General features: G+C 50.7%; 9 protein-coding genes across 9 annotated transcripts; 5 read left to right on the top strand and 4 right to left on the bottom strand.

Moving 5' to 3' along the window:
• Positions 1-1,090: 1,090 nt before the first annotated feature.
• Positions 1,091-2,074, top strand: gag-pol-2 (Gag-Pol polyprotein; the record flags this gene model as incomplete). The annotated part of the gene is made up of 1 exon (XM_037319049.1): positions 1,091-2,074. One exon carries the CDS (start codon positions 1,091-1,093, stop codon positions 2,072-2,074), a length of 984 nt encoding a protein of 327 aa, XP_037182792.1.
• An 869-nt stretch (positions 2,075-2,943) lies between these two features.
• CGCA056_v003792 (uncharacterized protein) lies at positions 2,944-3,569 on the bottom strand (the record flags this gene model as incomplete). The annotated part of the gene is made up of 2 exons (XM_037319048.1): positions 2,944-3,162; positions 3,369-3,569. 2 exons carry the CDS (start codon positions 3,567-3,569, stop codon positions 2,944-2,946), a joined length of 420 nt encoding a protein of 139 aa, XP_037182791.1.
• A 1,206-nt stretch (positions 3,570-4,775) lies between these two features.
• Positions 4,776-6,342, top strand: CGCA056_v003791 (Cytochrome P450 monooxygenase TRI13; the record flags this gene model as incomplete). The annotated part of the gene is made up of 2 exons (XM_037319047.1): positions 4,776-5,816; positions 5,872-6,342. 2 exons carry the CDS (start codon positions 4,776-4,778, stop codon positions 6,340-6,342), a joined length of 1,512 nt encoding a protein of 503 aa, XP_037182794.1.
• A 569-nt stretch (positions 6,343-6,911) lies between these two features.
• Ache-1-1 (Acetylcholinesterase) lies at positions 6,912-8,540 on the bottom strand (the record flags this gene model as incomplete). The annotated part of the gene is made up of 1 exon (XM_037319046.1): positions 6,912-8,540. One exon carries the CDS (start codon positions 8,538-8,540, stop codon positions 6,912-6,914), a length of 1,629 nt encoding a protein of 542 aa, XP_037182793.1.
• Positions 8,541-9,004: 464 nt separating this feature from the next.
• aflT-2 (Efflux pump aflT) lies at positions 9,005-11,050 on the bottom strand (the record flags this gene model as incomplete). Its single annotated transcript, XM_037319045.1, has 8 exons — positions 9,005-9,040; positions 9,100-9,223; positions 9,280-9,714; positions 9,764-10,132; positions 10,202-10,408; positions 10,461-10,584; positions 10,635-10,768; positions 10,824-11,050. The coding sequence occupies 8 exons, from the start codon at positions 11,048-11,050 to the stop codon at positions 9,005-9,007; spliced, it is 1,656 nt and encodes a 551-aa protein (XP_037183737.1).
• A 1,157-nt stretch (positions 11,051-12,207) lies between these two features.
• FUB4 (Hydrolase FUB4) lies at positions 12,208-12,820 on the top strand (the record flags this gene model as incomplete). Its single annotated transcript, XM_037319044.1, has 4 exons — positions 12,208-12,249; positions 12,308-12,326; positions 12,378-12,461; positions 12,510-12,820. 4 exons carry the CDS (start codon positions 12,208-12,210, stop codon positions 12,818-12,820), a joined length of 456 nt encoding a protein of 151 aa, XP_037183738.1.
• A 1,006-nt stretch (positions 12,821-13,826) lies between these two features.
• Positions 13,827-15,125, top strand: CGCA056_v003787 (D-xylose 1-dehydrogenase; the record flags this gene model as incomplete). Its single annotated transcript, XM_037319043.1, has 3 exons — positions 13,827-13,890; positions 13,946-14,389; positions 14,443-15,125. 3 exons carry the CDS (start codon positions 13,827-13,829, stop codon positions 15,123-15,125), a joined length of 1,191 nt encoding a protein of 396 aa, XP_037183731.1.
• A 2,041-nt stretch (positions 15,126-17,166) lies between these two features.
• kojA (putative FAD-dependent monooxygenase kojA) lies at positions 17,167-20,679 on the top strand (the record flags this gene model as incomplete). The annotated part of the gene is made up of 3 exons (XM_037319042.1): positions 17,167-17,251; positions 17,306-18,708; positions 19,393-20,679. 3 exons carry the CDS (start codon positions 17,167-17,169, stop codon positions 20,677-20,679), a joined length of 2,775 nt encoding a protein of 924 aa, XP_037183732.1.
• A 369-nt stretch (positions 20,680-21,048) lies between these two features.
• CGCA056_v003785 (Secondary metabolism regulator LAE1) lies at positions 21,049-22,563 on the bottom strand (the record flags this gene model as incomplete). The annotated part of the gene is made up of 8 exons (XM_037319041.1): positions 21,049-21,106; positions 21,160-21,579; positions 21,633-21,770; positions 21,828-21,903; positions 21,960-22,112; positions 22,175-22,260; positions 22,334-22,362; positions 22,423-22,563. 8 exons carry the CDS (start codon positions 22,561-22,563, stop codon positions 21,049-21,051), a joined length of 1,101 nt encoding a protein of 366 aa, XP_037183729.1.
• Between the last annotated feature and the right edge of the window lie 991 nt (positions 22,564-23,554).

Below are 23,554 nucleotides of genomic sequence, written 5' to 3'. Positions count from 1 at the left end.
CGAAAGAGCTCTAGACTCAGGGCTTACTGCAACTCTAGCGACAATGGATGTCAAGGGGGCGTTTGATTCTGTCCTACGAAATCGACTTACTATTAGGCTACGACAGCAGGGCTGGCCTAGTAGTCTGATTAGACTGATCTTCAACTTCACCTCTTGCCGCACAGCCCGGGTAAGGTTAGAGGATACTACCACAGAGGACTTCCCTTTATCCTGCGGACTGCCGCAAGGCTCGCCACTATCACCTATCCTTTTTCTGCTATATATAGCCGATATCCTAGCTGACGATCAGAAGCTACGGTTTAGCTATGCAGACGATATAGGCCTGCTGGCTACTGGCCCTTCCCTGGAGGGAAACACTGCAGCCCTTAGCCAGGAGATAACTCAGATCCTAGACTGGGGCACTGATAATAAGGTTACATTTGACCCAGCTAAATGTGAAGCAATCCACTTTAGCAGGAAACACAACCAGTCAAATAACCTACCAGATATACAGGCAAGGGACCTAACTATCAAGGCCTCAACTAAGCCTGTACGATGGCTAGGGGTCTGGTTCGATAGGAAACTCACCTTCCGGCACCATGTTGATACAAAGGTAGCGGCAGCAAAGAAGGTAGCCCAGTTCCTACAGCACCTATCAAACACAAAAGGAGGGCTCCCAGCAGCTGCAGCACGCCAAGCTGTTATTGCCTGTGTCCTTCCTACAGTCCTATACGGAGCTGAGACCTGGTATGCAGGCTTAAGTAAGCCAGCTAGGAACAGCAGCACCACTGCAGTTAGCAGCAGCACCACTAACCAGGTAACTACTGTCAGTACGAGGCAGAAGGGCCTGGTTAGGAGTGTTAGAAAGGTTATCACAGCAGCAGCAAGGGCTATCCTGCCTGTCTGGAGGACTACACCAACCAGCAGCCTCCTCCGAGATGCTGGCCTGCCTACAGCAAAAGTAGCCCTTGAGGCAGCACGCCTACGCTTTGCCACACGCCTACAGAAGGTTGACCAACACAACCCCTTAGTCCCTAGGCTTCCACAGCTAGGGCGGCAGGAAACAAGGCTTCAAAGAACAGCAGCCCTCCTACCTAAGTGCCCAAGGCCGATGCTCCTACAGCCACAGCACCTCTCAGGATCAAAAGACCCTACAGCTGGCCAGGATAAGGAGAAGGCAGCTAAAGCGTTTCAGAACTGGGTTAAGACTGTGCCAGATAACCATACGATTATCTACTCAGACGGCTCTAAAGCCACTAATGGGGCTACGGGATTCGGCTTTGTTATCTACCGCGGAAACAAACGGATAGCCCAAGGGTGCGGCCGTCTCAGCATTGCAGAAGTATTTGATGGCGAGGCAGAGGGGGCGAGGGCAGGGCTCCAAAGGGCCCTTCCTACCTCCCAAGGCCAGCCTATACATATCTGTATTGATAACACCAGTGTCATCCAGGGGATACGCGGCAACATCCCAGACTCCTCACAAGCTGCCTTCTTAGAGATCCAGGCAGCAGCCAGGATATATACTATACAAACCCACTGGTCCCCAGGGCACCAAGGGATAAAAGGAAACGAGGAGGCTGACAGCTTAGCTAAGGAGGGCACAACGCTGCCAGTCCCCAGAGGCCTACTGCCGACCCTATCAGGGATCAAGCGGCTTGCTCAAGAACGCAAACAACACCAGCATAGAAAATGGTGGAAGAAAGAGGCACCCCCCTGTTATACCCAGCTGGGGCTTAAGGCCACCCTTGGCTGCCCTCCTGAACTAGCTCTACCAAGAGCTACCCTTCATCATCTCCTAGCAGCACGATCAGGCCACGGAGACTTCGAACAGTATCATCAACGCTTTAACCACACAGAAGCACTGCTTTCCTGCTCCTGCGGGGAGGCTAAAGAGGCAGACCACCTGGTCTACTGCCGTAAGACACTAGTGAGGAGGCAACGGTGGCCTATCCTCCACCCTTATAGTCGAAGGGAGCCTCTAGGACCTATAGGCTCTCTAGAGCGCTACTTTAAGGGGCTAATCACCGATTATGAAGGCTTCCAGGCCTTCCTTGACGTGACAGACTTCTTCCAGAAGATCTGCCCGCGTTACTAATAGATAGGACTTAACCTATCCTCTCAACAACAGACTACCTATAGTTATCAGGACAGCAGATTGCTATAACGGAACTAGGGCACCAGTGGGAACTAGGGACGGATAGAACACATAGTGGCCCTCGGGCAAGATCTGGAGGACGCTAGGAAGAGGCGTGTACTACACAGTAGATAGCTAGATCCTGCGGCCCTCCACGCCACATACCCTTCGGGAGGTCTGCCGCAAGGGCGGCTGCGCCCTTGCCGCCATGGCGTTAAAAAGGAAAAAAAAAAAAAAAAAAAAAAAAAAAAAAAAAAAAAAAAAAAAAAAAAAAAGGATCTTAACAACATGAAGTTGTCTTGCATCGAGACTGACAGGCTAATCAGATCTGACTTGTCTAGTAAATAGCTTCAACAGGGTCTTGATCCCCCACGTAACGTCGCTATTTGTGTCTCTCATACAAGGTGTAAGCAAGGCAACCTTGCCGGATAATGGTGGCGGCGATGTTATCGTACGCGGGAGGATTCCATCATATAATTAGGGAGGCGGGTATAGGCTAGGCAGAAGCCGTTTGAGCGGCACGATGACCCGATTCAAGTGACTAGTTTAGTGTCGTTAGTGCCAAGGCCAGCCAGTGTGTGGAACCGGTCTTCTCAGCCCTAAGTATTTCACCATTCTAGATGTCTGCAGGCATGGACGCTCAGCAGGGGGTCGAACAAGTGGAAGTGGGTTGCAGTAAAAACGGTAGGGTTGAATCTACAAAGTTTTGTGTCATTTGATATGCTGTGACTTCATTGAACAGCATACGGTGGCAATTCGTATGTGGCTTAAGACATGATTGATAACATTAGGTTGCTATCAGTGGCGCAATTACGCCCTTCTGCACTATTTTAGGCTAATTCATAATCGAACACCAGGCGGGCCGTCTCCCGCTTGCCTTCCTTCGTCACAACAATCTTACGAACATAACGTCTGATGCCGTCAATCTCTTCGAACCCCCAAGTTTGCTCTTGAGTCCATGCGTGGTCAAGATTTTCAACCTTGATCATAACGACAGGATCTTGACTGTGCTCCTTCTGAAGCCCATCCGTGAGGAATTCATCCTTGACCTGCCCCACTCAATTAGCTCAACACAACACAGCCGGTGAACATGTCTGGCCATTAACACGCAATACCATGTTCCCTTGGATCCTTCCATACGATCTCCAATGAAGTTATGCAAGCATGCAAGGGACTTATCTGCATGGCTTACAGAATATGGGCTGGAACTTTGGATGTTGCAGGGCTAGTGAGGTGGGGGAGGGGGAATGCTTACATCGGACAGTGCCGACCATCCATTCTGGACCCTGAGACGACCAAAGTTGGCGTCGGTACACTCAACGACGTCCCAGTTGAGCAGCCGACGCTCCTTGGCTTTGTGGATTCCCCCTCCAATGACGTTCTCGGCCTCGATCACGTCGACGCCATTTTCAGGGGGGCAGGCCTTGATGTTGATGACAATCGGTACGGCACCCATTGCCTTACGAATAGCCCAGTTGATGCCTTGCTGTTTGTTTTGAAAAATCAGTAGCCCGCATCACAAGAAAAAAAAACCCATCTTGGTGTCAGAGTCTGCCTAGATACTAACAATAGCAAGAAGCGGATCGGAACTGTCTCAAAGCTGCTTATTGGTTTTGAACTTGCCAGTCAAGTTGTGCAGCGTGCAGGTCGATGGAGCAGCCATTTTGCTGGTTCAAGGTTGTAAGAACAAGTGGAGACCGAATGATGAGCACTGAATTAGGTGACCAAGAAATTCGGAACTTTATCCCGTGTGGTATCCATCTCCTGAGTTTACCATTTTAATATACTTCGGAAGAATCAGCTTGTCCATTACTGCCTGGTGATGGTAAGAGTTGATAGGCAGATTTGGAACTAGCCAGGATACAACTGCAAGGAATCCTCCAGATGTCGCTAGTGATGACAGGACTGTTGGCTTCACGAATTTGCCATGCGCCGTGTTCACGGATTGCATCCACACCAACCTGGCGGGTCGTGGATGGAGCCCCTTGTTTGTTTACAATCACCCTCCTTGTCGAAATTGCGAAGCGAACGCCCCTCTCCGCAATAAGACGCACCCCTCTCAACCCTAGCACAACTTGACCCACTCTTCGCGAGATTCTAGCCATTTCAGGAAAGGTGCGTCTCAGAAAAGGCGCGTCAGAAATAAGCGCGAAATGAGATGCAACATGAAGAGATAATCAAGATCATCCTGATAGAACGATATTTCGAAACAACTTAACTGAGGCTGTGAGATTCCTGCTTGCTAGTGGGCCACGATCAACCGACATCGAGCCGTGGACGGGAATAGAATCATCAGGTCAATATCCTGTTGCCTTGCCTGAGATAGCTTCGAAGGCTATGACATACTGACAGATGTCAACCTTCCCGTCTCCTACACGCTCGATGTCTCACCAGGGCTGTGCCGTGTTCTTCCGTGACACCATATCGGATGTTTCCTATGGGTTCATGGCCAGTGGACCATAATCTTTTAGTAACATGGCTGATATGTAGTGAAGCGAACGCACATCACGCCTTTGGTACATCCACAGTCGAAATATTTCACGTTGAATGTTGATTCAAAACTCACTGGGCACGATTTGGCAATTATATCGTTTGACCTTGTGCTACGACCAAATAGTATCGCAAAAGAGTGCGGTTTTGCCGTGCTAGACATCCACTCATCATGGCATCCATTCTGGTTATTATTGGTCTACTATTTTGTGGCCTTCTGCTTCTGTATCGAAGGGCGTTACCCAGGCCATACATTGGCATCCCATACAATAAAGAATCTGTGCAGAGAATCCTTGGAGATCTTCCAGGACTTCTTTCCCACTTCAAGAAAACCAAAGGAATCGCAAGCTTCTCGTTTCAGCAATGTCGCAATCTGAACTCGCCCATCGTCCAGATCTTCTTGCGTCCATTTTCGCGCCCGTTCATCTTCATCGACGATCCCCAGGAGACTGAAGACATACTGCTCCGTCGAACTCGAGAGTTCGATCGGGCTCCATCGACCATTGCATTTTTCGAGCCTTTGGTCCCTGAGGCGAGTATGGTCAAGCTCTCAAACCCGGCGTTCAAGGAACAGAGGCGATTGTGGCAGGATGTCATGTCGCCTCAATTTCTCCGAAAGGTCGTCGGTCCAAATGTGCATCGCTGCGCGTCTGAGTTAGTCGAACTTTGGAGTCGGAAATGTGCCCTTGCAAGCGAATACCCTTTCAAGGCTTTGGATGATCTGGAGTTGGCAGCGTTTGACTCCATCTGGATCGCCATGCTGGGAACTCGACTCACTGGCCTCCGCGACGAGATGAAGGCGCTCGAAAATGAACGTTCTGCATCGGGCTCTGACAAAGACGAGCCTATTGAGTTTCCCAAGGCGCCTGGGTCAATCATGTACCATGCAATCGAGTACGTCAACGGCACTATTGAGCGAATCATGAGATCTCCATTTCCAGCCAAGCATCACTGGTGGATTCGACAGTCAAAGCAATACAAATACTACAGCAGCTTTAAAGATAAGGAGATTGATGGGCTCATTGAGAGAGCCCGTCTACGCTTCGAGAAGCTCACTAGTCAGGGCGACATAGTTATTGAGGACGAAAGAGACACTTGCGCCATGAACCTAGTCCTCCGGCGTGAGGCGACCGCGTTCGCCAAGACTGGGCAACGCTCTCCAGCATCCAGTGACACAGCAATGCGCGATGAGCTTGCGATGTTGCTGGTGGCGGTAAGTGACACAGCGTGTCCCTCCAATTGAATCCGATGCTGAACATTCGAGTCAGGGCCACGAAACAACCGCCATCACACTCGGTTGGGGTTTCAAAACGCTGGCTGATAACCAAGTGGAGCAATCAAACCTGAGAAGGAGCCTTCAAGATGCCTTTTCATCTGTGCGTCTAGGATCTGTGCCATCTGCCTCTGACATTCTATCCACCTCAATTCCCTATCTTGATGGCGCATTGGAAGAAATTCTACGTTTCGCCAACACTGTGCCTCTACTGGCTCGTTCTGCCACAGTCGACACTACCATCTTGGGTTATCACGTGCCGAAAGGATCCCACATCATGTGCAATGCTCAGTTCATGAACGAGCCCCTAGGTGTACCAGATGTTGCCCGCGGCGAGTCCAGTCGGGCAGCTTGGGAACGCCGCAAAGGACAGGCTTTTTCCACGACGGATATAAAGCGTTTCATGCCAGAGAGATGGATCAAGAAAGACGAAAAGGCGTGGAGGAATTCGACTCCGCAGCATTGACGAGAATGCAATTCTCTCTGGGACCGCGAGGCTGCTTTGGTACGTCAAGAAACAAGCATCCTTCAGAGGTCACCTGTTGACTATTACTTCCAGGCATAAAACTAGCGATGCAACAATTACGCGTATTTCTCGTTCTTCTTGTGTGGAACTTTGAGTTTCTCCCAGTTCCTGATATGCTGAACAGCCCGTGGGGCCATCAGAAGATCTTACGCCCTCCTCAACAATGCTATGTCCGAGTTCGGAGAGTTTGATGTAGTTTTCACATAGTATATGTCGTAGCCATGACTTTGAGAATTATTCAGAAGGATATTTGTGTCGCCTCTCAGTCTTTCCTAATCAGAGTTATTACTGTTCAAATTCAAGTAACTTTAACTAGTAGGGATAATGTTCTCAGGAAAGGTGACAATGATGATATGACAATGATGATGATGACGACGACGACGACGATAACAACGACGACGACAACAACAACAGCGACAACGACGATGGCAGAGGCACAAGAATTAGACTTTTAATAGGACCGAAGTGATTGAGAAATGACTTCAACCAGAATTTGCTTGAATACAGGCTCATGGGAATGGATCATACTCTGCCAACCCTTGACACACTCCGTCTAACTCTACCCCATTGATGCGCTGGACCGCCTTCTCGCCTGCTCCAAAACGAAGTACAAACCCTCCATTAGTCTCGTTGACAACCTGCGGCTCCCAACCAAATTTCTTCTGCGGTCCATGATACGGATCCTCAGCAAACGCCATAACATAATCTTGCATCACCCTGCTAACTTCAACCTGGAAATCCGTCGTTGGCGCTATGTGATCCAACAGGTCGTACGTCCCAAACAACAAAGGCGTCTCGCTGTTGTGATATGCGCCCAGCCAACTGTACACATTCAAATTGGGAAATTCGGCAGCATATTGAAACCTGAAGACGGGGGCTTCGGACGTGCTCAGACGGTTGCGAGCAGCAGTGGCATTGAAAGCTGAGCACACCCACGCGACGTCCATGGCCGTGACAGGCGGCTGCCATGGACCTTCGGTCAGGTTATATTTCGGCCATGGGGTGAGTGATGAGAACTCGTTGGCCGTCATGGATATGAGAGACGGGCGGCGAGCGATTTTGCCCGCTGCGGCGCGCTCGTCGTAGTCGCGGAAGATAATGTGATCATCGGGGACCAAGCCGAAAGATAGAGGCGGTGTTTCGCCTCGATCACCATACTGTCCGATGAAGTTCATGATCTGCGGGAAAGATACGCGGCGCATGCAGTCAAGTTCCGCCGTGCCGTCGTCGTCCTCGCAGTTGGGGCCGCAAGGAGACTCGCAACCCACATGCTGTGCTACAAAGGTGAAATTGGAGTACGTTGAGTCCTCCGAGAGGCCTGAAGAATAGGACCCGGTCATGACTCCCGACTCCATGTAGTAGGATTGAGCAATCGGATCATCGTGGTAAGCGTAGGCGTGGATGTCCGCGCTGATGGAACCCGCCGACCGGCCCCAGTTCATGATGCGGTTCGGATCGCCGCCAAATGCCGCGATGTTGCTTTCCACCCATTCGAGAGCGGATCTTTGGTCGAGAATTCCGAGATTTTGCTCCCCTTCAGCCACCCCACGCGCGTTAGGGAAGCCAAAGATGCTGACGCGGTAGTTTATTGTGACGATGATTGCTGACTGTGACCGCTCGACCCAGGACGTAGGGATCTGCCAGGGAAGTTCAATGCCACCCATCACGAAGCCGCCGCCTGTCATAAAAAAGAGAACCGGGAACCCCTCTTTAGGTGGTGGGCTCGTAGGTGCCCAGATCGCGAGGTAAAGGCAGTCTTCGGACGTTGCTTCGCCCACCAGACCCGACGTATCGTTCTGGCCTCCATTGTAAATCAGATTGCCCTTTGTTAGAGGCAGGTTCCACATAGATTCGATTGCCGTCACGAATTGTGGGCAGGAAGGCGGGAACTTCGTTGAATATTGGTGTTTGGTTGAGGGCTGAAGCTTCTTAGGAGGTTGCCAGCGCCGCGACCCGACAGGAGGTTCTGCGAAAGGAATCGATCGCCATTGGCGAGTGTTGGGCGAATCCGTGTCAATCAGTCCTGTGAAGATCCCGGTGGAGGTCTGCACACTAAGACTATCAGAGTGCGACACATTGCGGGCTGCTGAGCGGACACCAGTCGCCAGTGCTAGGAGCGATAAAACGGTAAGATTCATGATGAAGAAGCACAATGTGCTGCGTCCAAAAAATCTAGAGCAGAGCGCTTCGGCTGTAAATACATTGTCTCCTTATCGGCTTACGCCTTGGCTTCCCCGCGCAGCCCCGTTAAACTGACCTCTTTCTAGAAGGTGGCATTACAATACTATGCGGTCAGCATTCCTTTGAAGACGCAAAACGAAGTCTCGGAGACGGAACGCATGATATCACCGGTCCGCGACAGCAAGTCCCAAAACTCAAGTCGTTCCATTGGCTAATGCATTCTCTACCTTTCGCATAGTAAGCACTCTCTACAACTGTTCTGCGAGGTTCGACATGAGCCTGCATATAATTATGTCACAGGTCCGATCATCAAGCATTCCTCTGCTCCTCTGATGACCCTCTCCCGGCTAGCTCATACGAGTCAATAGAGCTTCCCTGGGCTTCTTTGGAGGTCGCGCCTTTGACGGTGACTGGGTTGCGACTAAATAAGAACAATGCTGCCAACAGAGCTAATCCACTGAAGCCAGTCAGTATCTGGAATTGTCGCTTATACCCGGTCGCAAACGCGAGTCGCACTGCAGCGGCTCGCTCCGGGTCCAAATCGTTGATCGATGACAGGGATTCGGCGATTTGGCCGAGCTCGTCAGGCTTGATAAGTCCTGCAAGCCCCGCCCTCAAGTCACTTGAAAGCACTGCAGAGCTTTGGGACAGGTCAGCAAACTTGCTTCTCCAACTTCTTGTTTGGGCAAAGCTTACCAAATTGCTAGTGCAATAGTCCCGCCAAGGACGCGAATCTGAGTCAGAGCTCCCATCACGATTCCAGCGTTCTCTTTGCTGACAATAAGCTGCCCTAGAGTCAGGACTGTGCTGAGTGTCAACCCAAAGCCAACTCCCATGACGGCCTCGAAGCCATACTGCGAGGCGGAAATGTGGTCGCCAGTGAGCGGAATGCTAATTGAAAGACCGACTCCGATAAGCTGGATGACAGACCCAATGAGGATGAGGTATGCTGGGGGTACGTTGTAATTTGATGTCAACACTCCAGAGATTGCTGTGGCAAATGGCGAGATGAGCAGCAATGGAAGGACAGATAAAATTGACTGTACTGGGTTCAGGCCATAGACGTCTTGGGCCCTTTGTGGAATGATGAAGAGAATGGTGACGAAGGGGAAGCCGATGAAGAAAGTCGTGCTTGTTGCGGTCAGCTACACAGGCACGCATCGATGAAGAATTGACTCACAACATCATACTGGCCAATTGGCGATCCTTCAGAAGACCCATAATGAAGATGGGCTCCTGAGGCATATTCTTCTTCCGCTCTAGACGAATCTCCCAGACTATGAAAACTATCCATAGAATGCCTGAAAAGATGAAGGTAGACGATATGGCCGAGCTATCCCAAGCGTAACGTGTACCGCCTGACTCGAGAGCGAAGACTAGAAGCACAGAAGCGCCCAGTAGTGAACCAGCTCCGACGAAGTCAACACGTCGAGTTGTTTCTCCAGAGAACTTGGCTTTCATTCTAGTTTTGAAGTCCATGGTACGTTCCGGCTTGCTGGCTGGCAAGAATATTGCAACTAGGAGGATGGCCACAAAGCCAGGGGGTCCGCTTCAAGGACGAATTAGCACTCAACTTTACTCTACGCCTTTGCTTCCGGGAAGCAAGGGGATTACGTACTTCAGCATAAATACCCATCTCCATGATGTGCTGCTAGAAATGGCACCGCCAACAAGAGGACCAGTGATACTAGCGAGGGCGAAGACGGAGGAGATAATGCCGATGTATTTTCCATACTCTGTCTTAGGAACGAGTGCTGGCGCAATGACTAGCACCATTGAGTAGATGCCTGAACCACCTATTCCTTGGAATGCACGCAGAATAATCCTGCACATAGTCAGTGACTGAAAGCTCTTCCATAGAATCGAAACTTGCACACAATTGCTCCATGGTACTTGCAGATCCACAGCCAATTGAAAATACCGTGAACATTGTCAAAGCGAAGATGAACATTGTTTTCGACCCGAAGATACTGGCCAACTTTGCATAAATTACCAGAAAACCTAGAATTCAGCAGTTAGAGACGCGTTTCCAGTCCCCCAAGATATCGTACCAGTATACGTGAGGAAATATGCCGTCACGACCCAATTTCGAAGCTCGAACCCGCTCAGTGAATCTGATATTGCGATCAAAGATGTGCTAACAATTGTCGTCTCCAAAGTAGACAGAAATAGAGATATCCAGATTCTATGATTCCATCAGCAATAATAAAAACATGGTGCAGAAGTTGGAATTGACGAACCCTGCTGTGAGCATGTATAATTTCCATCCACTCATGAACTCGTTCTGCTCTGTAGGTTGCTCTTCTACCCGTGTGGGAGTCAATGGGACATCGTTGTTCGTGTTGTCCACGGAGCCCGCTGGCGGATCATAAACAGTCTCATTTTGTGCCTGGTTTGCTGCTGGATCGTATGCTGTGTCACGATGCCTTTCGGTCACGGATGCCTTTTCCACGACAGAATCAGACATCCTTGACTCCGTCATGTAAGGTCCAGCTTGATACACTGAATTTTTGTTTAGGAAAGGGACTCGATACAAGTCGTGCAACTGATCGTGGGTGATCGGAGGAAGCTGGGGATATTCAGGATACCCCGAATAACGTGCGGTGCGGAGGGGAGGGAGCGACACCGGCCGCCAGTGTCCTCCTGATTGAGACATGGCAGAAAAGCTCGGCCAATTGCCACGTATCGAGAGTGCAGTCGTCTAAAGGGTGTTATGCACACTGACTGGAGCAAGTCCAAAAACGAAAACCACCCCGTCTATGATGAGGTCCCTTGCAGCTCGCTTGGTCTAGATGACATGGGTATTGCTGATGCGACGCTGACATATGACAGACGAAGAATGATGAGAGGATAATGAAACAAGGACGGAAGCCCTCACACCGCGCTCACCCGCGCGTTTCTCGTTCGACTTGTGATATGTATTCAGTAACCACTCCATTTCAGATAGTTGCTACATGTGTCTGTTTCCATAAACAGCTTGGGCGACAGGCACCGGATTGAGCTTCAAGCCTGCGAGGCAGCACAGCCCTTGAAGGCTGAGGCGCTGAGGTGCTGAATGCTAGTGTCTCACGCCGGCGCAAACGACGGAATGCCATTTCATCACGCAAGCTGACGGCGCCCTACTGGCGTAGGTGTAAGCGTTGACTAGTTGGGGGCAGGGTTGCTGATCCTTCGATGGGGTCGCACTTCGTCAGGGGTCTTGGAGTGGCCGCTTCCAAGCTTTTGACCATGCAAGACGCGCAAAGGCTAGCACACGGGTAGGATCCTGAAGGATTGGGTTGGACCGGCAGAGGAAAAGGCGTGGCTGAAAATGAGGCGACGCCAATGAGGTGCTTGACGTGGAGAAGAATTCTTGTGGAGGACTGATTCTTTTTTTGGGCACATGAATGTGATTCTCAAGCAGATCCGGTCGTCGGCGAAGAGTAGAAGCATGGGTGATATCAGATATGCGTCGGGATGTTGTGTTATGAGTTGGATTGTCGAAGTACCAAATTCTGATTTCCAGCTTATTTTTTTTTACGTTCAATTGAGATTTGGCTCAGAGGCTTCACACTTCCTAGGGGGACTGTGAACGTGCAGAAGGAAAACTATTTGTCAACCGGCCAAGTGTATTTCAACGGCAAAATGCGTGTCCTCTGCCTCCATGGAATGGGAACAAGCAGCAAGGTTGGCTTCGCTACTCATGGGTAACATCCGCAACATACCATCCGCTGACAACACACAGATCTTTCAGGTTCAGACTGGTGAGCTACATGCCTAGAATACACGCAAACGCTCACTAACACAGTAAGCAGCCGCGATACGCAGTGCTTTGTCCAAGAGCTTCTCTGCGACGTTCGATTTTGTGGAGGGGGCCCTAGAATGGCCAGCTGCTCCAGGTATGAAGTTCTGATAGTCACGTTTTGACTCGAAACTGACAAGCGTAGGTATCAATCTCCTCGCCGGACCCAATGCTGAGTACTTCGCATACTACGATACCGATAAGTACGACACCATAATTCAAGCGGTGGATGATCTCGAGGAATATGTGAAGTCTGAAGGCCCATTCGACGGAGTGTTGGCATTCTCTCAAGGCGCGGCTCTTGCTGCCATGCTGATTGCGAGGGATACATTCCCCGCCCCGTTCGCGTTCGCAGTCTTCATTTGTGGTGGTCCTCCTTTCTCGGAGAAGGAGATTAAGGAGACGAACACTCTTAGATACTGTGAGAATGATATCGACAAAGCAGGCAAACTGTAAGGGGCTGGCTCCTAGGCTTGTTCAACATAGAGGTGCCGTCGATTGACTATTCTAAGCTGAAGAAGGAAGAAGGGACTTTACAGGGATAGGCGCCTAGCGGCGGTGAAGCACACCGGGGCTAGGCGGTGTGATACGGCAGAATAGTGGACCCGGCGGAGCCGGGTCTCGGTAGCTGCTCCGGCAAAGCCGGAGATCTCGGCCGGGCTCTAGCCCGTGACACAAACCTGTACTTGGAATCCCAACGGTGCATTTAGTTGGGTCTTAAGACAAGGACCTGGAAACCTGTATGAAGCTAGTGCATATGTCTCGTAAGGAGACCAGGCAGTTTTGGGAGCATCCTGCAGGACACGAGATTCCGACCGCCCCTAGGGATGTGACAGACAAGATGGTTGAAACGATTGAGAGAGGAATTGAGAAGGCTATGAAAGCCCAGTGAGAAGGATTTTGTAGCGGCATGTAATTTTTGCAATTGATGCAGTTTACTATCCGAGTTTTGCTATCTGATCGGATAATCCTAGCTGTCTAGGCGGGCAGTAAGTATTAGCGATAATAGGGATAATAACGACGACGATAGTAGCGACGATAGGAATAGGGACGAGAGCGACGATAAGGACGACAAGGATAACAAGGACGATAGGAATAATCGAGATAATAGATTATTAACAGATTAAAACTGTCAAACCTGGTATAATAGTTATCCGCCCGGATAGCAAGACTCTACTGTCTTAATACCCACCATAATCAAGGCCAATTGATTTGCAGTTGATCTGATGCCCTCGATAAGTTGGCCGACAAAGGTTGTCCTGGGTGTCGCCAAGATCAAGAGACGTAAGGGATGAAATCCAGCTGACCCCGAAGATAGTCCGACATGCTCGGAACAGACAAAATGTGTCCTTACCGAACAACGCTCCCTTACACGTGGTCGCAATCGCAGTCACATATGTCAAAATTCTGCCTCGTCAACCTCCCACTAACATTGATCACCGCAATCTTCACGCATTTCAAAATGGGGTCCACGACGGAGTTCACACTAAAATGGGGCATCATGGCCACTGGCCACATCGCAGCAAGTGAGTTCCTCAGAAATCCGAGGTGGATGTAGTACCCATTGAATGAAAACTTTAGATTTCGTGCGAGATCTCCTTACTGACCCAGCTGCCCGCGACAAACATGACGTTCGTCATCAGGTAGTGGCTGTCGCATCTTCCAACTCGAAGCAGAAGGCGGCGGACTTTATCAGCAAGGTGCATGTACCAAGCGATTCCACCGTCAAGACATACGGCTCCTATCGGGAGCTTGTGGCGGATGAGAATGTAGACATCATTTATGTGGCTTCCCCTGTCAGCCACCATTTCCAGAATGCCATGCTGGCACTCGAGGCAGGAAAACACGTTCTCTGCGAGAAGACGTTCACCGTCAACGCTGCTCAGGCCAGAAAGCTGGTGAACAAAGCACGGGAGAAGGGGCTGTTCCTCATGGAGGCAGTATGGACGCGATTCTTCCCACTCAGCACCAAGGTGCGGGAGTTGGTTGCGGCTGGTACCATTGGAACCGTTTATCGAGTCATCGGTGAGTGTTGCCGCACCATATTGTCTCTCATGTGCCTAATCGGAGCCTCTCAGCCGACAACTCGATTCATCGAAACCTCCCAGATGGGAGACTGGACTTCAATGACTCAGACCGTATGGTGAACCCTGGCCTGGCTGGCGGTGCCATGTTTGATCTCGGCGTCTACTCGCTCACTTGGATCATGCAGATCCTCTACCACCTTCAGCCGCATGAGAAGAAGGAGTCGCCCGCGCCGATTGCGGCGGCTGTAAGCAAGTATCACACAGGCATCGACGAGGCAGCCAGCTTCATCGTCCAATTCCCGAAGCACAACACCATGGGGATAGGCATGACAACTCTCCGACTGGGATCAGGTGTCGACTTCGGCTTCACAGGCGGCCCAGCCATCAAGATCCAGGGGTCAGATGGCGAGATCCAAATTTGCGGTCCGGCTTTCCGTCCGCACAGCTACAAGGTGATCAAGACGGATGGCGGTAGCAAAGTTGAGACCATTGAGTGCCCATTCCCACAGGATAGCGGGCGAGGTGGTTGGGGCCGCGGGCTCTACTGGGAGGCAGACGAGTGTGCCAGATGCCTGCGGGACGGTAAGCTGGAGAGTCTCGTCCTGCCCTTGGACGAGACCATTGTTACGATGGAAATCATCGAGGCGGTGTTGAAGCAAGGCATGATGGAGTATCCAGATGTCATCACGACTGAGGTGTTCGATCCTGAGAGCCCTCTCAATAACGGGCGCTAAGTATGCCACTTCGCAGGCAGCTACATGGGATATCGTACGAGCTGTAGACTACATTCAGCCGCAACTAGTTCATCTACATCCCATGGCAAGTCTTAGCTTCGTGAAGACTCCATTGTCGTCTGAGCGTGCTGCGATGTTCCTGCCCGTCGTTCAATGAGGCGGACCAAAGGAAGCTCGTAAGACTCAACGGGGCAATGATTGATCCATCGATAACCGAAGCGCCATTCCGACGGATTGGATCCAGATTATGCTGGAAGGACTTTTGCTTCATAGACGTAGTGGATTCATTTTCCGGGACCATGAAACTAGGGCCTCCTGGGGTGATGGGGGGTGTAGTCTGAGAGCGACCTCTCGGGGCGTTATTAGAGCACGGCAATAGGCTTGAAAGTAATGTCCGTATGAGGCGAGATAAAGCCACCACTTCCTTCGATACTTAGCGCATCGTCAGATCCTGTACCGCTTAAATGAATATCCTGCCACCTCTCACACTCTGACTGGAGTCTAGGCACCCGCGAGAGGGGATCGAAGCATGGGAAATCCACGACGCCAAAATATTACTGTGGGAACCAATCTCATGATATCCGTGTTCATTGGCCAGCCCTATCATTTGCAGGGGCATCAATCACGTACCCTGTCTAGTGTGGCCTGTTTGGGATAAAATCTCGCGACGCTAATTCTCGTGGCGCGGGGGTCAACTCATTGGGCCGGACATGCGGGCGTCTCCGCAGCTTGGCGGAGAAAGCTGTTTCCTTTGCCAAGTTTCAACAGTGTTGTCTCGGAGCTGCACGGCGGTGGCTAGGTACAGCAAGTTGTTGCCAGCCACAATGCTTGATAACGCCATGCGCGACTAGTCGGGGTTGATTGAAACATCAATCAACCTTCCGAGCCTTGTTTCTCTCCCTGATCTACCCCACACCAGCCATCCTGCCGACCCACGAAGGAGCCCTCCGTTGTCGTACGGGATACGTCTCTCAGTGTCAGCGGATGGTGTATTGTAAGTTGCCAGGGCGAGACGATCGCCTCATACCCTCTCTTACATCAAGTTAGGCTCAACGGATCTAACAGGGATACCACTCCGCAGAGCCTAAGCCAGAACTCTTTTTCCAAGCTGTCTAGCCGAAAGGCAAGCTAATGGTTCGTCAAACGCATGGCTTGTAATCGTTGACTAATCAATAAAATCCTGTCAGATCCTGAGGGATGCAATCGGCCCACGACGTCAGACAACCTCGCCGACGTTGCACTCACGGCGGCTCGGCAGGTCCATCCCGCCCAAACACACAACTGTCCAGGTGGGTGACAACACTGCAGCCAGGCTAAACATGAGTTGCATTCCTCACACTGTCGCTCGCTTGGTTCCAGGCTCAGTGCTTAGCAGCTTGACCACATGGGATGAACGACAAGCTCCTCAGCCGCAACGCCGCTTCCGCGTGGAAACCCCCGCACCCGCTAGCAAATACAAAGGCTACAGGGGTGTGGGCGGGAGTATTTTTGATTCAATGCTAGCTAGGAACGAAAGGTGTCGACTTCTATACGAGAGGCCATTGGCGGAGGGCGTGAAGTTTACACGACAGTGAGCCAAGTCATTCTGAAGGATTGGGACTTCCTCGGCAGGATCACGAGCACTCCTCCAATAAGACAGTTTGGCGAGATAAGTGACCTGGGTAACGTCACTCATACCGCCAGGCAATTGGCCCACCTTCTATCTTGGGGTTACTCCTGATCACATCAGTTCCTGTAGACTGAATCACGTCAAGGCAGCCGCATTCATGGACGCAAGTCGAACCAAGGTAGAAGTATCATCTCGAATGCTAACTTGGTAAGATCCTGCTCATCTGCAGTTTCTGGGAAATATCGGCAACTCTTAGTGCATCAGTCTTCCTCACATTTGGCTCATTACAACCTCAGTGGATTCGGAAGAGGTCATCCTACTGAATGATCTCCCCCCACTGAATGTCATTTCCAGACGCTCTTTTTCCTCTTCCCCTTTTCCAAATTGTCTTTTCCAGTCTGAATCGCAGGACCATACCCTCATCTCATGGCGATGGCGCTATCAAAGAAAAATCCGCCCCTTCTCCCTCCGCGGAAAATACTAGTCATTGTTACAGCTGGTGGCTCAACAAACTCAGGTAAGCCTGATGGTTACGTCATATTTTCAAGGCTAATACGTTTCGTCTTAACAGCTCCCATTTTCGAAGTTTGCAAATATCTTCATGAACGAGGACACACCATCGAGTTCGCCACTTTCGCTGGCCGTGAGGGCTATGCCAACCCTTATCCGTTTGTCTCCGCCGTTCATGTAGTAGGACGTGCCATCACACCAGAGGAAGAAGACAAACTCTACATCCTCTTTAGCGAGTGGAGCTGGAGTGGCAATGGCCTTCGAAATTGGATCGAGGGCAAGAAGTTCTTCGACGCCTTCTGGTCCGAGACCTACGAAAACCTAAAGCGTGTCATCGAGACCACACGGCCAGACTTCCTCTTTGCGGATTTCCACGTCGACGCGGCTCGGGACATGCAGAGAGAGTACAATCTCCCTCTAGCCACGATGTGGCCCCAGTGGCCGTACTTCATGTGCCCTGTGCCCTACATCCCTGGCCGCGTAGGTCTTGAGCCCCGGGTTCAGACCAGCGAGCATGCGAGCATGTGGGACCGCTTCAACCAAGACATATACTTGCTGAAGCACCCAATTGCCTTCGCCGATCTCTTCCTGACGACAAAGAGAATGCGCGCAAAGAAGGGGCTGGGTATGCTTCCTATGTTCCCTAAGCCGGATCACTTGATGTTGGTGAACTCCTTCGTTGGCCTTGAGACGCCCAAGGAGACGCCACCTTTGCTACATGCTATCGGACCAATTTTGTCAGATGAATACACTCCGTTGGATGCAGAGCTTTGCAAGTTCTACCAGACTCATGACAGAACCATGTTCGTCGCAATCGGCACGCATGTAATTCTCTCTCGCGAGCGATTGCAAAGCTTAAAAGAGGGCATCATCTCTACCCTACAGGCAGGCCACGTAGATGGTGTTGTTTGGGCCATACGCGGCGCTAGCAAGGCTGCTTTTGCAGCTCTGACTGACAGAGTGGTTCACACAAAGTCAGACGGCAGCCACATCACTCTCGGTAGCACTGAGCTCCTCGAGAACAAGCATCCGCATCTCAAGTTTGTCGACTTTGCCCCTCAACGAGCAGTACTTGCGCACCCCTCTACTCGGCTCTTCTTCAGCCATGTTGGACCCTCGTCAGCGAACGAGAGTCTTTGGCACGGCGTTCCCATGCTCAGCATGGGGATTTATGGAGATCAGCTGCCCCGAGTTCTTGCTCTTGACTCAGCTGGGGTAGCGTTATCCGTGAAGAAGGAGACTTTCACTCCGGCGGAGATTGAAGAGAAAGTTGGAAAACTCATGCGTGATGAAGAAGGTCACTTTCAACGTAATGCGCTCCGAATGCAACGCATTGCGAATCTAGCGAGTCGCCGAAAGGTGCTCGCGGCGGATCTCATTGAGGAGTTTATGTACGATCACGAACTGAGATTCGAGATCTGTCGCGACGATGAGATTGCCAAAAAGGAGAATGGAGCAAGTGGTGTATTGGACGATCGTGGAAGGGAGCTGCGACCCATGCATCTTCAAACTGCGGATATGAGGATGAGTGCCCTTCGCGCAAGCAACCTAGATCTATGGCTGGTTGGGGCGGCAATAATTGGTGTATTCACGACAGGCATTGTCACCGTTGGGCCACAAGCGGTCTCGAGCCTCCATGAGTTGGCGTGTGGTCTTCTGGGGAAATTCTTGTAGCGTATGGTTTGATCAGTAAGCTCATTGATTATGTCGAACTGAGATGCGCCCCAGCTATGGGTTAAATCTGCCTGTTCAAGTCCCCACCCAAATGGCAATTAGGTTCGAGAATTGACGGAGAACGAGTGAACACGATGCATTCTGAACTGTGATACGGACAAACTTGGAAGATGGGTCGGAAACTGAGAGAAAAGTTTTAATGAGACTAGATCCGGGTGTACCTGAGAGCTCCTTGACAAGTCTGCATTTAAAGCGCGTGACGGACCGCTGGAGGAAGCCTTGTATTCCTCAACAGTCTTGGTCACTCCTATTAATACGTCAGATGGCGCTGGCACTGCCTGGTCCGAGGCACCAAGGATTGTCCTCGAAGGGCATATAAGCCAACTCAGGTCCCCGCGGAACCGGTGAGAAGTCACAGTAGTTGATTGTCGCCACATAAAACTGAAGTCCTCATGTCAGCTGACGCATGACCAGAGCTGGGCCGTCCACACTGCCATCCGTGAAGCAACCTACTGTTGCGGCGTCATCCTTTATCATTCCCGATCAATGGAGCCAACATCCATCCCCAAGTCTGCGCCGTTCCATTTACCCCGCCAATATGGTTTGAAGCCATTCAGCTTCGGCATCATTGGAGGCGGTTGGTATGGCTGTCACATTGCAACCTCCCTTCGCGCCCTCGGATTCAGAGTAAAGTTGTTTGAGCAGCACGATCGTCTCTTACACGAAGCTTCAGGCAACAACCAATTTCGCCTCCACATGGGCTTCCATTATCCCCGACATAGCGAAACGCGCATCCAATCTCGAGACGGCTTCTTACGCTTCATCGAGCGATACCCCGACCTTAGCCGCAGCGTTCCGAACAACATCTACGCGGTCCCCGCCCATGACTCACTTCTCGACTATGGCACATATCGAACCATCATGGCTTCGAGCGGCGTCCACTTTACAGAGGCCTTGCCGACTAGTGTTGAGCTCACCAATGTCTCTGGGGTCGTGTGCACCTCTGAGCGCGTGCTTCTTCTTACTAAGGCTCGCGCCTACTTCGAGGCGGAGCTGAAAGACGTGCTAGAACTGGGCCATCGCATACGTCGAGTTTATGATGCAGGAGACGCTGTATATGTCGACGACGAGTGCTTCGACTTTGTCATCGATGCCATCTGGGGCCACTACAGCAAACCCGATATCCCTGTTGTCTATGAGCCGACATTACTACTCTACTACGAAGGCCCGCCAGACTTTCCAGCTCTAACATTGGTTGACGGACCGCTTTGCTCAGTCTATCCCACCGAAGCTCCTGGACTTTTCACTTTATCCAGTGTTCCGCATACGCCTCTGGGCCAATTCGCGACGGCGGAAGAAGCACAAGCTGTTCGCGATGGTATATGCAGTGAGGTCATCAAGGAGAAACGATTTCTCATGGAAAAGCAATATGAGAATTACCTCCCGTCATTCTCCCGGCTTTTCCGATACGTCGGCCCACAACTTGCCATCAAGACTAAGGCTGCCGGGGCGCATGACGACCGCACATGTGCAGTTTCACGACATGGCCGCATGTTTTCTGTAATGTCGGGTAAGATCGATACAGTCTTCTTCGCAGCCGAGAGGATTCTATCGTTGATAGAAGTAGCTCAAGCTTCATCTGTGAAGGACACATTGTCTTCTTTGAGGGAGGACATTGTGACGGTTAACACAAGAACCCATTTGAATGACACAGGGAGGAGGTTCAGAGGCGACGAGATATTTGGGCACAGCCAGCTGTGAGGCCTGAGGGATGTGGTGTGTAATTGTTTGCTTCACAGACTGACGAGTGTTATTATTCACCGAGATGTTTGAAACACGGAGCTCCTTTGTTCTAGGTTAGGACTCGCGTTAGTTGAGATGGTGGTTTATGATTATCATGTTTTATGCACAAGCTAGCACCTGAAGTCAAGATTTAAAGGATTTAGAAGTGAAGGAGATGATTTCCGCACAACCACAAGTTTGAACAGCCCGTGTTTCATTGAAGTACATATGAATGGCACTCCCGCCTCCTACCAGCGGGCAACCAGACACGCTTGTAAGCTGACACTGACCATACTTCCGTCCCCGCTCGCCACTCTCGCTTTTGAGTTCGAGACACCTTGGTCCCATTCATTGCGATGATTGGGCTGTCTCGGATTGAAGCGGCTTTTGTCCATAAACAACGTGACTATGATAACCAATTAGCAAAGACTTGATCACCAACGGCGAGGCAAAACTTACATGTCGTACAACCCATGATAGGCGCGGGTTTGCATCTCCTTGCGTACTTTGGCGACTTCAACGAGAACTTCCTCCCTTGTTCGCCCAAGAACGCCGCAAAATACCCTTAGAGTGAACCCCTCGAGGCCTTCTAACATCTGTGCTAGGTTGAGAGTTCCGAGGTCCTTGTAGTATGGGTCTTTAGGCCAAGGACCAAGAGGATTCTTATACACTTCATGGAAAACATTTTCAAATCCCTGATTTCTCACCCAATTCTCTACTTTAGGTCCTGGGCATGGGTCGCGGCCGATGCTATTCATAGTTTGAAGGAAGGCTTGATTCCATGGCCAGGTTGCGTGATTGTTCGTATACGTCCCATCATGGGAGTAGATCTCAGGGTCCATCTCATGGAACTCCGCCCAGCCTCCGTGGTTAAGATTACTGTAAGCTGGTCAGATTATCACCAAAGACCTGACATAATCTCGTCGACGTACTTGTAGATGTTTTCAATAAGCTTTGGCCAATCGGCAATCGAAGCAGCCATGAAGCGGCAAAAAATGTAGTCGAACTTCTCATTTTGAACCCAAGGGCTCTCGACGTCGTCGATTTCGAACTTGACGTTAGGAGGTACCCTATTACAATTATCAGCCAATGCTCAATGACCAATGGCCGCTTTTTGTGATACGCACCACTCGGACTGAATGGCGCTCAAATCAGTCCCGATGACTTCGGCATTATCGAAGATATCCCCCATCTCCACGGCCCCTAGAAAACATAATCAGTGTGGAGAACAAATAGAACGGAATGGATGATGAAGATACAAATGCCAGTGCCTGTGCCTATGTCAAGGATCCTTTGAATCTTTTCCTTCTCAAGTGGGGCAAGGAAAAGTCGACTGCCAATCGCCTTGACCATCATGGCGTGCGCCATATCCAGCCGTTCAATTTCGATTTCATCATTGGGCAGGATGTATGCTGGGTAGAGGCGCAAGTAAGTATTTTACACTACGGCATTGTTGAAACTGATACAAACTTACAGCCTGGACGATACGCATGATATCGCCGGCCATATTCCATAGGATAATCGACAACACTGGATGAAAGGGATGCTGTATAGCGGGATCTATCAAGAGTCTCATTAGCGCGCTACTGCCGAGCGGGGCGCATGCTCTGCGTTCTGAAGAATAATATCGTACAATCGCTCCTGGATACTCGCTGCATCGGTCTATGGTGAAGGTGTCAGTTCTAGCCGCAAACGCGTGGTGCGATGGATGCGTCGACGTACAGTTTCTGCTTCATCTGCCGCGATAGAATTCGTGTTGTCGTCATCCTGCGTCCCAGCAGCGTCTTCTCCGGGGGAAGCCGCTGCGGCTGCCGCGGTCTGAGGGGCAACGTCGTTGGTCGAAGGATCCACTGTCTCAGCCATATTGATCGCTAATGGCTAACGGCCGAAATTTCAATCATTTGAGACGATGATACACTGAGGTGAAAAAGATGAGAGCGAAGAATACAATGGCAAGGGAAGGCTGTGAAGTACCCATCGTTGGCTAAGGGCGACCTTCCCTTTTGTAGATAGTCCCCCGATTTCTATCGTCGGCCCTACGAAGCAACATGGATATGCGAGAGGGGCCTTTTCGAGGTTCTAGGCACGGATTACAAATTATGTGCCTCTTCCATGCATTCTATGTGTATTTCGACTGCATGTCATTTGGATGTTGCGATTCGCCTCTAAACGGGGGGATACGTTTCCAGACCCAGATTATTCCTTGGCAAGCATGCCGAACCAATCGTCGTTGCCAATTGCCACCTAGTCGAGATCCATGTGGCCTGAGAGTCACAAAACAATGCAGGGTTTAATTCTGCAGGCCCCTCAATCCACACCATTTAGGTTACATACCCGACTTCGCGTTGTCCACGCATTGTCCTAATTCGGAATCGGCCGCAACTCAACGATTGGTGCGATGAACATCCAAGTCATTATCAAAGTGTCAATTGAATTGTCACAAAAGTAACATGATGGGCTTGGCCTTTCCGCAATATTTCTGCGTGTTGAATCACTTCGCTGTATGCCTCAGCTGAAACTGTTTTCACGCATGCTGTAGTTGGATACCAGAATCAACCGTATATCTGTTAATCCCTAGAGATGACTTGGATGGTTTTCTTGAGGTCAGATTCCGATTCCCTGTGACCGGATTAGACGATTGCTCTCGATGACAATAATACTATCACACTTGAGTACCGTATTACCTAGAACATCCGTCACCATTCGCGATGTCATGAAGAGCTGATGCGTGCCGAGACGTTGCTAGACTACCTAATTTAACACATCCATGTTTTACGATTCGGCCGTAGATGATGACGTGCAGAGCTGGAGGAGTATCGAACGTGCGCAACGGATACGAAATAATGCAGACTTG

Source organism: Colletotrichum aenigma, assembly GCF_013390185.1.
Source record: "Colletotrichum aenigma strain Cg56 chromosome Unknown KSG_Cg56_contig02, whole genome shotgun sequence".
Classification (NCBI taxonomy): domain Eukaryota; kingdom Fungi; phylum Ascomycota; class Sordariomycetes; order Glomerellales; family Glomerellaceae; genus Colletotrichum; species Colletotrichum aenigma.
This window is presented reverse-complemented; position numbering and strand designations above follow the sequence as displayed.